This window comes from Mesoplodon mirus (assembly GCF_964341445.2).
Source record: "Mesoplodon mirus genome assembly, chromosome: 8".
NCBI classification, from domain to species: domain Eukaryota; kingdom Metazoa; phylum Chordata; class Mammalia; order Artiodactyla; family Ziphiidae; genus Mesoplodon; species Mesoplodon mirus.
The window spans coordinates 96,738,596-96,751,904 of NC_138984.1; the positions used below are offsets into that span (position 1 = coordinate 96,738,596).

The 13,309-nt window shown below is 36.9% G+C and overlaps 1 protein-coding gene across 1 annotated transcript in view; it reads right to left on the reverse strand.

Moving 5' to 3' along the window:
• Positions 1-1,450: 1,450 nt before the first annotated feature.
• The window catches only part of FRZB (frizzled related protein), a 32,070-nt gene continuing 20,211 nt past the window's right edge, over positions 1,451-13,309 (reverse strand). The window contains exons 3-6 of the mRNA XM_082630624.1: positions 9,716-9,781; positions 5,120-5,324; positions 4,709-4,772; positions 1,451-1,645 (exon numbers count right to left, since the gene is read on the reverse strand). Of these exons, the coding sequence (XP_082486750.1) occupies positions 1,529-1,645; positions 4,709-4,772; positions 5,120-5,324; positions 9,716-9,781 (452 nt within the window). The 3' untranslated portion in view covers positions 1,451-1,528. The remainder of the gene's footprint in view (positions 1,646-4,708; positions 4,773-5,119; positions 5,325-9,715; positions 9,782-13,309) is intronic.

A 13,309-nucleotide genomic window follows, 5' to 3' on the forward strand; every position in this document is an offset into this window, starting at 1 on the left:
TGTTCTCTTACTTCCAAAAGAGGGAATTTAGATGAATTGTTATTTACCATTTTAGGAAACTTTTGTTCAGGAATGAATTTCATTCTTGCATGTTTGTCCTTGTAGAAGGAAACAGCACCATTTGCTTCATAAGTGTTTTCTTTTCAGCATACCACAGTGTAGAAATTTGGTTCTATTAATATGAATATCAAATATGTAAATTTAAGAGAATGAGACTGTAAAGTGATGGGCACAGGCTCTAAAGAACCCCTGCTGGAGGAAGAAGTGAGAGCATCATTTGTTCCCCATGGTCCCCGGGGGACCCCACTGCAGCTTGGGTAATGAGAATGAGCATTTGTTTCAAAAGTCAGAATCACCTCTCTCCTGACAACCATAATTCCTTTTATTAACCATATTTTACTGAGCATTAAACAGCACAAATCCAAATGATAAAGTGCAGGCCACTGCACAGGCCTGTAATTCAGTTCAGCTTGGGTTTGAGTGTACGGACACACCCCCCACGCTAACACACACAGACACACCCACACCCAGAATCTTGCACATTTTACCATCCTGCAACTATAGCATTTTAGAGAGCCCCATATCTTTAAAAAAAAAATAACACCCTGGTGCATATGCATACACACTTTCTTTTCCTGGTCAAATGCAGAAAGTGAGATTTATTTTAAAAGAAGAAGAAAAAAGACTTACATCAATGGGTTTATCTAAAAGGAAGCAAATTAAACAGAGCCATGCTGATAACAGCTGATGCCTGGTTATAATTCACTTCCCTAATGCTGATTAATATATTCACAAACAAATCGAATGTGTTGCCAAAAGAGAAACACTGCTGTTAACACCCCAACAGCTACTGGTTTCAGTTGTGCTTCTCGATCAGGCAAAATGCCCTTTCCCCAGCTCCTAACACTGTTTATTTTGCTTCCTGCCAATCTTGCAAATAATTCGTCTTGCGTGTCGTTTCCTCATAAATGCTTCCTGGTGCTTGATCACTTTGCCTGTGTGGCATTTGATTTCAAACTGCCATTTTACCTTTATAAACATTTAGAACTTTCTAAGCGTGAGGAGAATGCCCAAAAGGCATGCAAAAATGAGGCTGTAATTAGATCAGCAAAGTATGCCTTACAGCCTATCTAGCTTTCTGTGTATACCAGAAATCTCTCTTTGCATCCAATATTGCATTCCCAATCTGGGTGCAGAACAGTAAATTAACATTTACTCCAGCAAAGAGGCCCTGGTATCAACATGTTTAATTTATTATTATTGCAAAGAACAGTTTTCCCATGATTAGTGAAATAGAATACATATAATATATTTAAGGATCTGCACCCAGACCACAAAAAAGGGGGGTAGGGAGGGAGGGAAGGAGAAAAGCAGAAAATAAAAGAAAAAATAGAAGCAATATCAGTTACCACCTGACTTTTGTGGTTAAAAAATAGAATATGACGTGCAATAGTGCAATTTTCCTTTGCTAGTCCAGCAACGCAAGTCTTAATAGGAAGTCCACTGAGGATTTTCTGCATTTCAGGATTTAGTTGCGTGCTTGCCGGGGGTTAGAGTTCCTACCAGACTTCTGGCTCTGAGTGGAATCACTATGGCTAGAATCACTTTTATTCAGCCCAAGATGACGGAGCTTCATATCCCAGCGCTGTGAAATTTAAAACAGAAAATGGTCACAAGCACATATTACCAGGGTCATCACTTCTATTATGCTAACAACTGAGTAAGACTGCAAAATCAGATCTCAAAAGCATTTTACTACTTTTCCAAAAGTATAAAATCTATATCCCAGGGTAACAATGAGATGGATGCTATATAAACATAATTCTTTGATTTGAAAAAGCACAAAATTGGCCACTTGTATCAGTAATGCTTTCATATCAAATCTTTAACTTAAAATCTCTAATAAACGGTGACACAAATATACATTGATATCTGTGGGTATTTCCTGAGGTAACATACACAAGTCTAGTACTTCATGGGTGATCAAGAAATGGAAGATTTACGTAGAGAATTTGAAGAAAGGGCTACTTTTTATTTTCCTCTCTTATGACTCGTAAAAACACAGCCTTTTAAACCTGTGTGATTTGAGCAGTGAAAAAAATGAAAATGGGGGGGTAGAGTCCCTTAAAAATATTTCCTAAATAATATCTACGAAGTGCAACAAAACAGAACAAAGTTCTGCCCTCATTCTACGTTTTACAAAGCAGACATCACCAATGTTTCTAATAACTACAATCAAGCTTATTAATATTTCATATTAACAATTTCAATAATGTTTACATTATTGAATATAATAATTTAAAAGGAAGTTATATTATGGTATTACAGGTAGTAAATAAGAATAAGGGCTATAGCAGTACTTCTTAAACTTCAATGAATATAGAAATAACTTGGAGATCTTGTTAAAATTGCAGATCCTCATTCAGTGGGTCTGGGATGGGGCCCAAGATTTTCATACCTAACAAGCTCCCAGGTGATGCCAGTGTTGGTCCAGGGTCCACACTTTGAGCAGCAAGGAGCTAATGTCAGATGGCCCAAGTTCAAATTCTAACTCTATCAGTTACCATTCGAAGATTCTTGGACTTACTAGACCTTATCATTTACATATTAGAATTAATTCTAGCATCTGCTTCGTGTTCTGAAGATTCACAGATGAAAAATGTATAAAATTCTTAGTAGATAACGAATTCTCTATTTTCAATTACTGAAATTACTGAAAGTAATTCTTCATTTTAGCACACTTAACTCCACAATCTTATTGGATTTTCATATATAAAAAAAGTCTGAATTTCAGCTCCCCAAGGCAGGCGAAATATCTTGATTTGAACAACCTGCTATTACAGAGACTTAGGTTTAAAAGAAAATTTGCATTGCAAAACCATAAAAAAGTCTTTATTTAATTCTTGATCTATCCCTGAGAGCAAAAAAAAATCAGCTGAAAAGGACAACTCTTATTTAAAAAAAAAAAAAAACAGTATCCTCCACAAAACTCTTTTTTACATCTTCAGAACTGAGTGAAAAACTACAGTAATGATCTCAGTAATTCTAGCCAAAAGAGGTTTACCATGCATGGTCTTTAACCCTGAGTTCTGTGTATGAATTAAAAATTGTTCAAGTTATTTCTTCCCTTCAGCATGTTTAAATCCAGACTGAAAATATAAATGAGTTCACGATAATAACTGTGAGTTCCCTGTAGAAAGCAATGGAAAATATCTTTGCCTTACTAAGAAAAAGGACAAACACGCCATGTGTCCTGGGACTTTACACGATGATAATTGTTTTGGTACCAAAAGAGAAGCGGCAAGCCATGTTATATGCTTTGCAGCAATGATGTTGAAAGCTCTTCCAACTGGTACAGGAATTTAGGACAAATTCCTGTTCTGCATTAGCAAGCAGAAAACGGAATTAAAAGGACAGTAAGAGATTCCAACACACTGAAGAAGAGCTACTTTTTAACAGACACCAAACAAATTGAAAAGAGATACAAATAGAGAATTCTCATGAATCTGAACTTGACATACATCTCACTTTTGACAAAATACTGGTCGGGGGGGAGAGCTTTCTGGAGGGTATTTTCTCCCTGCAAAATAATGCCCTCTACGTTTCTTGTAGGTCACTTAAACTGAAATGTGTCTGCTGTGTCAAGTGCCAGGTGTATAAGATAAACTGCCTGGGGGTGTTTAACTTACACTTGTAAATGTTTCCCAAGCCTTCAGACTCAGAGGGAAGAGGATGTATTATGTTTGGTACAATTACCACTCTCCCCTCCCCCCCCTTTCTGCCCACTACACACACACATACACACACACACAAGCACACACACACCGTTTTTGATTCTTTGCCCTTCTGTGCATACTACCCACATTCCTTTTGTTGAAACAGATTTGCTTAGTAAGAGGAAATGGAACCTTCTATAATAAGGTAATTTACTGTGATTTTTTTTTAAATGCATCACTTACAGAATCTAAGAGTCATTGGCTTAAAAATAAAGCTATGTTTCTGCTCTAAGGACCTAATTTGGTCAGATCTCTTATATACAGATGAATGCGGCTGCACCTCGTACATAGGAACTGGTGTCTATGCATTGGAACAATATTGGCAGTTTTGTACCCAAGCTTTATTCTCCCCTTCTTCTCTGACTCACAGAACTGCAACTGTTCAAGGAACCAACATATTCAGCTAAAAAAAACTACATTTTCCAGCTTCTCTTGCAGCTAAGGATGGACAGGAGACCCAGTCCTAAGTAAAATTGCTAGGTAGGATGCTTGGAATCTATTTTTACCTCCCTTTTCTTTCTCCCTGAAATGTAGATGTGATGTGGAGGTAGGGCAGCCATCCTGTGACGTCCAGCTAACCTTGAATATGGAAGCAATATCTTTAAAAATGACCGATCTGTAAGCTAGATGGAGCCTGGAGCCCTAATGATAATGTGGAGCCACCAGAGCAGGGCTGGCCTAACTACAGCTAGACTTCCCATGGTGAGAAGTTAGACAGCTGTAGTTAGATCTCTGATACACACACAGAGAATTTGCTCCTTAAGTGAAACAGACATTACAGACAAACTCAGTTCTTGGAATATTAAATATATATGTATCAGGTTTTAATATTTCTCATGAAGTTGAGGGCAGCTATTTTGTTTAAATGACAAATGACTGTCTTTCTACTTTTATTTTCTGTTTATCATTTTGAACATAAAATTTAGGCTTACCTTAACTTTTTTACCAAGTCGATCCTTCCATTTCTCAGCAATAGAACCTTCCACCAACAGTAATCTATATTTTTAAAGAAGCAACCATTTTTGAAACATTAAAATATATTACTGAAAAGTACAAGGAATCATTGTCAGAAAAACTTACTGTTTATACTAGACTAGGACAGCCAAGTTTTAGAAGAGTAATTCTAACTAATTGGGAGTCATGGACCCCTCTAAGAACAAAGGAAGTCATGATCCCTCTCCCCAGAAAAATGCACACCCACAAATTTCCCACATATACTTTTGTATCCAATACATGAAATTGAAGGATCCAACTAAAACTGATCTTTAATCCCCCAGAAGGTAGACAGATTCCAAAGTAAGAACCCAGGAGTCATTATTCTGAATCCTTAAGGAGTGAATTACCTGGAGCGTTCCTCATCTTCATAGCCCATGATGAGATACTCTTCATTGACATTAAGTGGAGGACACAGGCAACCAGAGCTGGTGTAAAGGTTAACAGTGTCCCTTGGAATGTTTACCAGAGAAGCCTTTAAAATCTCCTTCACCTCCACTACTGCAGTCACATCATGGCACTTGATCTTTACTTCTTTAACTTTCGCCCGAATGACTGGATAAAAGACAATAAAGCTGATGTGGTAATATGATACACAATAGGCACCCCATTCAAAAAAGACACATAGGCTTCTTTCTAGTCAATTCATACCCACTTAATGCTCAAAGAATAGAGAGGAAAAGTCAACCATATATTTTCACCTTAGACAGTAGTGAGTGACACACTACACAACACACCTGCCCCCTTAATGTTCAGCCCTGATCCCCTTTGCATGTAAGTTTATATTTGTGTGTATTTGCATGTAAGTTTATATTTGTGTGTATATAAGCATACATGTGTGCATGTATTTCATGGTGAGAAACCATTTAGATAATCAAAGACTGAATCTGGATGTCATTTTCCTTCAAAATTTCATTTTGGATGTGTGTATATGTATATGTGCAGTTTCAATTGTGCCAAGAAGAATTTAAACTATATTAATTTCACTACATGTAAAGACCTAGTACTTAAATATTCTTTGTTGCTTTGTCAGCACTCTTCTATAGGGTCTATGAATAGATTTTCTAAAGAGTTGGGTTTTTCTTTAGTGTCACAAAGTTGTTCTGTTCTACGGTGTTCCCAAGCTTGTTCTTCGATCTTTCCACCCTCCTCATCTTAGCTCAGTGTTCAGACACCTGCTCCTTTCTTCCTTTGTTTCAGTGTAGATTATCTTTCACACCCTCCTTTAGGTATACTGCATTTTCTTTTTGAATAAAAACTGCTGCCACTCATGTGCTATGGAATGTGGTCTCATATGTCAATTGCATTAATTTACCTCTTTCAAGGGATATTCTAGCACCCAACTTATAAGACTCGGCTTGACTTCTCAATATAAAGACAAACTGCCTTAAAAATAATTCAGTTGCAAAGTCAAAGTATTTGACTCAGAATCTAGAAAGTACAGTTCTCCTTCTTTTCTGTATTTCTCTCCTTTGGAAGAGCCAAATTCTTTAGATTCCTACTTCTGGTAAATGAGCTTTTTACTTTTTTTTTCCTAAAGGGGGAGTTTGAAAAAGCCTAAGAAGAAGCAAAAATGTCAATTAGTAAGAAGCCAGTGGCTTTTGACCAGGCAGCCTCATTGCTCTAGTTCAATATCCATGGATGTTATACAGAGGAAAACACAACATATCCAAATGAATGTACTTTTTGAAAGCCTCTTAGGCATATATCTGTAAACTACTTTCATCTGAGTCCCTTCCCACATATTTTAGGGGTTTTGAACTACAAAGAAAAAAGTAATCCATGAAAATATAAAGCCAGCTAATAAGCCACTGCCTCCCATCAATGCCCCAATTCCATACAGAAACTTATTCAATAACATTCCACCAGTACAAGGCACATACAATAAAAATTAAGCTACTAATTCTAAAAACTTTAGGACAAAACCTCATTTTTGCTTCACAGGTATTTCAATCTTCAGAGAATTAGTTGTCTCAAGTATGAGAGCTTATACTAAGCAAAATGTAATTGCCCAGCTGTCCCTGCTTGGTGTGATTTGTGAGTGAAGGAGTCCCTTTTTATTAGTGTTCTACTCTTATTTTAACAAAAGATAAGATCGCCCATTTTGAAACGTCATTTGTGAGAATCAGATGATAGATTCACAACGCCAGCTAGCAGACATTTTTGTGCGTCCTGGCTTATGTGAATGTGCTTCATAGCATTCATCAACTATCACAGATTAGTGAACTGTGCAAACCTTCTCAAACTAATGATTTATTTACCCGGTGTGTCTACTATTTTCATTAGAAATTTTTAGCACATGTACCCACTCCAAAATAAATATCTCTCTACAAGACTTACTTTATTATTCAAGCAATTTTGTTAAAGCTCAAGAGCTTTTAACTGAATTAATCTGAATGAAGCAGAGGTTTTATCTGAATTATCAAATGCTCCCTCCCCCACTTTGTTTTCTCAGTAGACACATGTAGATACTTAAGAAAGACAAAAATCAACATATTTTGGAATTTAAAATGTATTTTCTTTGCAGGGTTTTTCCTTCTGTTTAATCATTTCAGTGCCTGCCTTCCCCAAAGAAGCTCTGAGTAAGCCTCAGACAAGTGAAAATCCTTAAACTATGGGCAACCTAGTTATTGTTTGTCTATGAGAAAGAAATTATCTTTTTTCCATTAACTGTGCTCTGTATCCCATTTTCGGTTGTAAGTTTCACTCAGTTACCTCGTTGCTGATTTTCTCTTCCCGTGACTTGTAACCAGTAGTATTTTATCTTTTAATAAAAATAGCAGCACTAACCACTGCAGCACTAAGAAGGTTGGGTACAGTAAAAATTAATAAGTAAAATAAATATAAATTCAACTAAAATTCCCCAATATAAAATTTCTATCATGCTTTTGTTTTTATATAACCGTACTTAAAAGTTCATGTAACATTTTTCAGTCTTACAAAGCTAACTCCTAAAAATTAAGACTTCCTTTTTCTTGTGATATTCCATATCACTTTGTAGAGGAGAGGGTCCTCAGATGAGCAGCCAGGCTCATCTTAGGTAAACATTTCAACCTTGGAAAGTGTGTCTACCATTGGCTAAGAGAAACTATAGATTCCTCTAGAGATGTTAGTAAACAAAAAATAAAAATTGATTCCATTGAAGAAAAACTTGAGAAACTAGGTACATTTATTTTAAAGAGATTTAACTACACTGAATCTTTTTTTTTTTTTTTTTTTTTCTTTTTGCGGTATGTGGGCCTCTCACTGTTGTGGCCTCTCCCGTTGCGGAGCACAGGCTCCGGATGCGCAGGCCCAGCGGCCGTGGCTCACGGGCCCAGACGCTCTGCGGCATATGGGATCCTCCCAGACCGGGGCACGAACCCGTATCCCCTGCATCGGCAGGCGGACTCTCAACCACTGCACCACCAGGGAGGCCCTGAATCTTTTACTTGATACCTTTCAATACACAGTATTCTCAAAGATATCAAAGATTACTCTTACAGAGATTTACCCATTTCTCTCCGTCCAATTCCCAAAATTATAAAAGCAGGATAAGTGTGCCGTGTATGTCCCATATTCTCTAAAGTAGGCCATGTAAACTCAATAATAAAGCCCTCATTTTAATAATGTAGGTGCCTTTAAAAATCTATTTAATTGCCATGTTTATTCATTTACTCAGCATCGACAGAGACAGTAACATGAACTTTATTAATCTCATAAATGCCATGGGGGGAAAATCATAATAAAATGCCTATGGAATACAGCAAATACTGATTTGTTCCTTATTTTATCAACTGGAAAACTCTATTAATTGACCCTTTGAAATATAGCGGTAATTGATATCTGTGACTCTGAAGCATCCCAGTACCCAAAAGTAATTCTGAATAATCAAAGGAAAGACAACTTAGGTTCAATAATCATTGATAAAATAAGGAAAATAGAACGTCTCATGGCACAGTTGAGAAAATCACATATGATAGTGTATGGAAACCGCCTAACACAGTACTTGGCACAGAGGCAGCAGGCTTTTTCCTCCTCCAGTTAAATTTGTCAGCTACATTTAGATTGGTAGCTCTTCAATTAATATTTTCTTTATCAGAATACTGCATGTCTAGGTCAGGCTAGATAACAAAACATTTCCTTAATTGAGTACTAACAACTTTTGTGTTACTTTCCAACTCTGTTAGACTGAAGAAACCCAGTTTGATTCTTTTAACCACTCATAACGCACTGAAGTGCTCCTCTGTTTACCCCACTTACTGTTCACCCGTAAATCACAACTGATGACCCATTGCAGCTCCAAATCCTCCCTGGCCTGTCAGAAAGGGAAGAGTCCCTCCCATCTGTTTTGATATGTATCTCTGTGTACTTAATTGCATGGTTCTAAGATGCCAGCAATGCTGCCTGATATGCTTCAAAAAAAATCAAGCATTTGTTGAGAATGGTCCCCTTATGAGACCGTTTAGTTGTTTAGAACAGGGAGAGTTTGCTCTTAAAAGTTGTCTTTGTTGGGGCTACCGTGGTGGTGCGGTGGTTAAGAACCCACCTGCCAATGCAGGGGACACGGGTTTGAGCCCTGGTCCGGGAAGATCCCACATGCCGCAGAGCAACTAAGCCAGTGCACCACAACTACTGAGCCTGCGCTCTAGAGCCCGTGAGCCACAACTACTGAGCCCGTGTGCCACAACTACTGAAGCCCGCGCGCCTAGAGCTTGTGCTCCACGACAAGAGAAGCCACAGCAACGAGAAGCCTGCGCACCCCACCGAGCCCCCACTCGGGGCAACCAGAGAAAGCCCGCGCACAGCAATGAAGACCCAATGCAGCCAAAAATATATCAATTAAATAAATCAATTAAAAAAAAGTTGTCCTTGTTTGTTTTTAAGCCTCATTCTTATTTACACACACACATACACATCCTTTCTTAACTCAGCAGTTTATAAATCAATCATGAAGTTATCCTTACCATAGTTGTAATTGTTTCGGAAATAGGTCTTCTGTGTAGCTCTGATAGGTTTACATTTGCAGCGTTCTAAAAAATATAACATTTTATCTATTATAAGCAAAACTTCAACATCAGCTTTCTTTTGTTTATGCACATTTTTTGGTAATATTAGATCCAAGTTCGGTAGCAAGGAGGCTCTTAGTAATTTTACGTGTTTGGTCTCTTTCTCCTGGAACTACATTCACGTTTATTCTAGATACATAGCCTCTCATTCAGTGTCAAATGCTCATAAGTTCCATTCTCCAACAAACCACCCAGATCCTGAGGAAACACTTCATCACCATGCAGGAGGAGAGCATGACTCCAGAGTCCTGAAAGAGACATGCTTAGTGCTTGTGGCAGAAGAATCAATGCCAACTGAGAGGCAATTTATGCTTATGCTCAGGTACCTGGTTTACCCCTGTGCAAGACCACTTGCATTCATAGACATTTTACAGATTACACAGCACCCCTCCAAATATTAGTTTCCAGATCTAAAAGCAACTCAGTGAGATAAGCAGGTATTGTTATAACCCAGTGAACTTATTGAAGAGGCATGAGTTCCTTCTTTTTTATTTAATTTTTACTTTTTAAATTTTTAACTGAAGTATAAATGAGTTACAATATTATACTTGCTTCAGGTGTACACCATAGTGATTATCATGACTACCTTCTACAAGCAGAATAACTGCTATTAAACTCAATGGGATTTTTATGTTTATTGGTGGAAATTACTAGACACGTATTTCAAAATAAGAAGTTCTGTGCTTTTTAAATATCTGGTGAATGGTGACCAGAACACATATTCTATGTGACATAATACAGGTGTATGTAATAAACGTAATTATCTCAAAATGTTTCATGTATTGGATAAATCATTTAACATCTTGGAGAGTGGATTACTATATTGTTTATAGATTACTATATTGTTTATAGATTACTTAGTTAAGAAATATACAGGGCTTCCCTGGTGGCACAGTGGTTGAGAGTCCGCCTGCCGATGCAGGGGACACGGGTTCGTGCCCCGGTCCAGGAAGATCCCACATGCCGCGGAGCGGCTGTGCTTGTGAGCCATGGCCGCTGAGCCTGCGCGTCCGGAGCCTGTGCTCCGCAACGGGAGAGGCCACAACAGTGAGAGGCCCGCGTACCGCAAAAAAAAAAAAAAAAAAAGAAATATACAACATATATACATCATACACCATAATATATATACATCATAGTAAATTCTTAGTCATTAAAGTCAATATAAAAATAGGAAATAATACACAATTACCTTAGAAAGCATTTTACTTTATGTAAAGATTTCTTTAAAATAGTACCACTGAGAAAGCTTCATTTAAGATGAAATGCTATGTGTTTCTTCTATTTTCACACAGAAAAAGGAAAAACAAACACATGAACCACAGAAAAGAAGCCAACAAAAAATTTTTGTTTAAAAAGTGTTTTATGTTAGCATGGAGACTAATAAAAGGCAGAAGCTTTCCTTGACCATTTGACATTGTGTTTTCTAATCAAAATAAATGTTATTTCCAGTTGAACTCACAGATAACATGCTTTGAAGTAGTAGTCCCAAGGGATGTAACACCTCACTACCGCTTTTCAATTCTAGAAATAAGCATCTCTACTGGGGACAGGGGCTGGTCTCCAAAGCAGGAGCAGCAGCACTGTTGTTCTCATCCAGGAGAGAAGTGAGGATGTCCTCAGTGCTACATACAGCAATTCTCTTGTTTTTCAGATAATTTTTAACACTATTTTTGTGGAAGAACAATCTCAGCCCAATACACCATATGTAACATCAGTGCTGGTTGCTCTTTTGAAGACTCTCCAAAAAATAACTTTCTTATTAGCAAAACATTTGTATTCCCATTTAAAACAGAATAGAAAGTTATCTAGTTCTATTGTTTTATTTTGTACCAAAATATTACACATTTTTAAAAGAGAGATATTCTTGAGATTGATATTATTTCTGAAGAAATATATGTTATGGTCTTTGACTTACAAATTATCCTCACCCATATATAGATATGGATTTATGCTTTTCTACCTCTTTATATTTTTTTAATTAAAAAAAAATTTTTATTGGGGTATAGTTGTTTTACAATGTTGTGTTAGTTTCTACTATACAGTGAAGTGGAGTTCCCTGTGCTATACAGTAGGTTCTTATTAGTTATCTATTTTATACATATTAGTGTATATATGTCAATCGCAATCTCCCAATTCACTTATGCTTTTCTATCTCTTTAAAAATAGATATTTATTCATTAAAAATAATGAATGTAGATAAATTATCTACATATTTGTAGTTCTTCAGAAAATTGCACATGTTCTAATAAAAAATTCTTGGCAAAAATACAACAGCTGTTACTGGATTGCATCTAATATGATGTTGTTACCATATAACTTTGCTTGAAGCATAAAAAATGGATTCCAAAACACTTTCCAGGCAGAGATTTTTCAAAAAAATTATATCATAAAACAGTTTAGGAAGATTTCAAGTAGGTGTTTCCACAACCATAGGTACAACTACATGTATTAGCTAGTCTCTTTCCTAATAGCTAATGACCTAAGCAATTATTTTCTTGGGACTAAATTTTGTTCCTCCTCAATGCACTTGTTTCTCCTGCTGGCCTCAGAGGTGGCACTGCCATACTATATGTTTGAAAACTTTCCTATGCTCCAAACCTTAGCTCTTGCTATCAGCATATATCTGTCTGGTTGAAGTAACTATTAGCTCAAAAAATAACAGAGTAATAAGGAGGAGTGGAACTTTATATCCACAAGGCTCAAATACAGAAGAACTTTCACTTATTTATGCTAACTCAACTCAAACATTCATATCTGAAGGTTTTCATGAAAAGTGTATCTTAGATCAACATATCTGGAAGATTATCCCTTTTCTAAAGTATTTCTACCCACATCTACATATATGTCTCCAAAAGCCAAAGAACTGGGAAATGGCCAAAAAAAAAAAATCACAGAGGAATACACTGCATGCATTATTTACTACATTTTTTTGTACCAGCCACCCTAAATCAGACTGCAACAGCTTCTTTTTATTTTACTACCAATAGTTGATTTCTCAGACTTTTTATTGGGCCAGTAGCATTATCATCATATCTACTTTAATTCACCAATAATTTTGCCACTAGTGTCCCTTCCCCAGCTTGCCAATGGCACAAGGTCTTATTTTTTCCCTAAGTGGCAAAGTAAAATCTATTATTTTACTGAGCTTTGCACAAAAGACCACTAGATATTGATTTGCTTGCATTCCACTGTTGAGAAGAAAAACATGTAAAGGAACTGCCTTGGTGCTCTTATCTAAGGAAAAAATATGACAAAATTTAAAGGAGTTGGCTGTGACACAGTAAAGAAGTGACAAGGAGTCCTTGTAGTGTGGGGAAAGTTTTAATATTAGCAATTCATTCACCTCAAAGTCTAGAATTAAATATAACCTGAATCACAGGACAACATGCAGTCCTATATCTCAGAAGCATCTGTGGAGCACAACCAGGAAACTGTCTTGGGCAGCTTTCCCTCATATTCTCTAGTTAGATTCTCTCAGCTACTCTTCTAGAA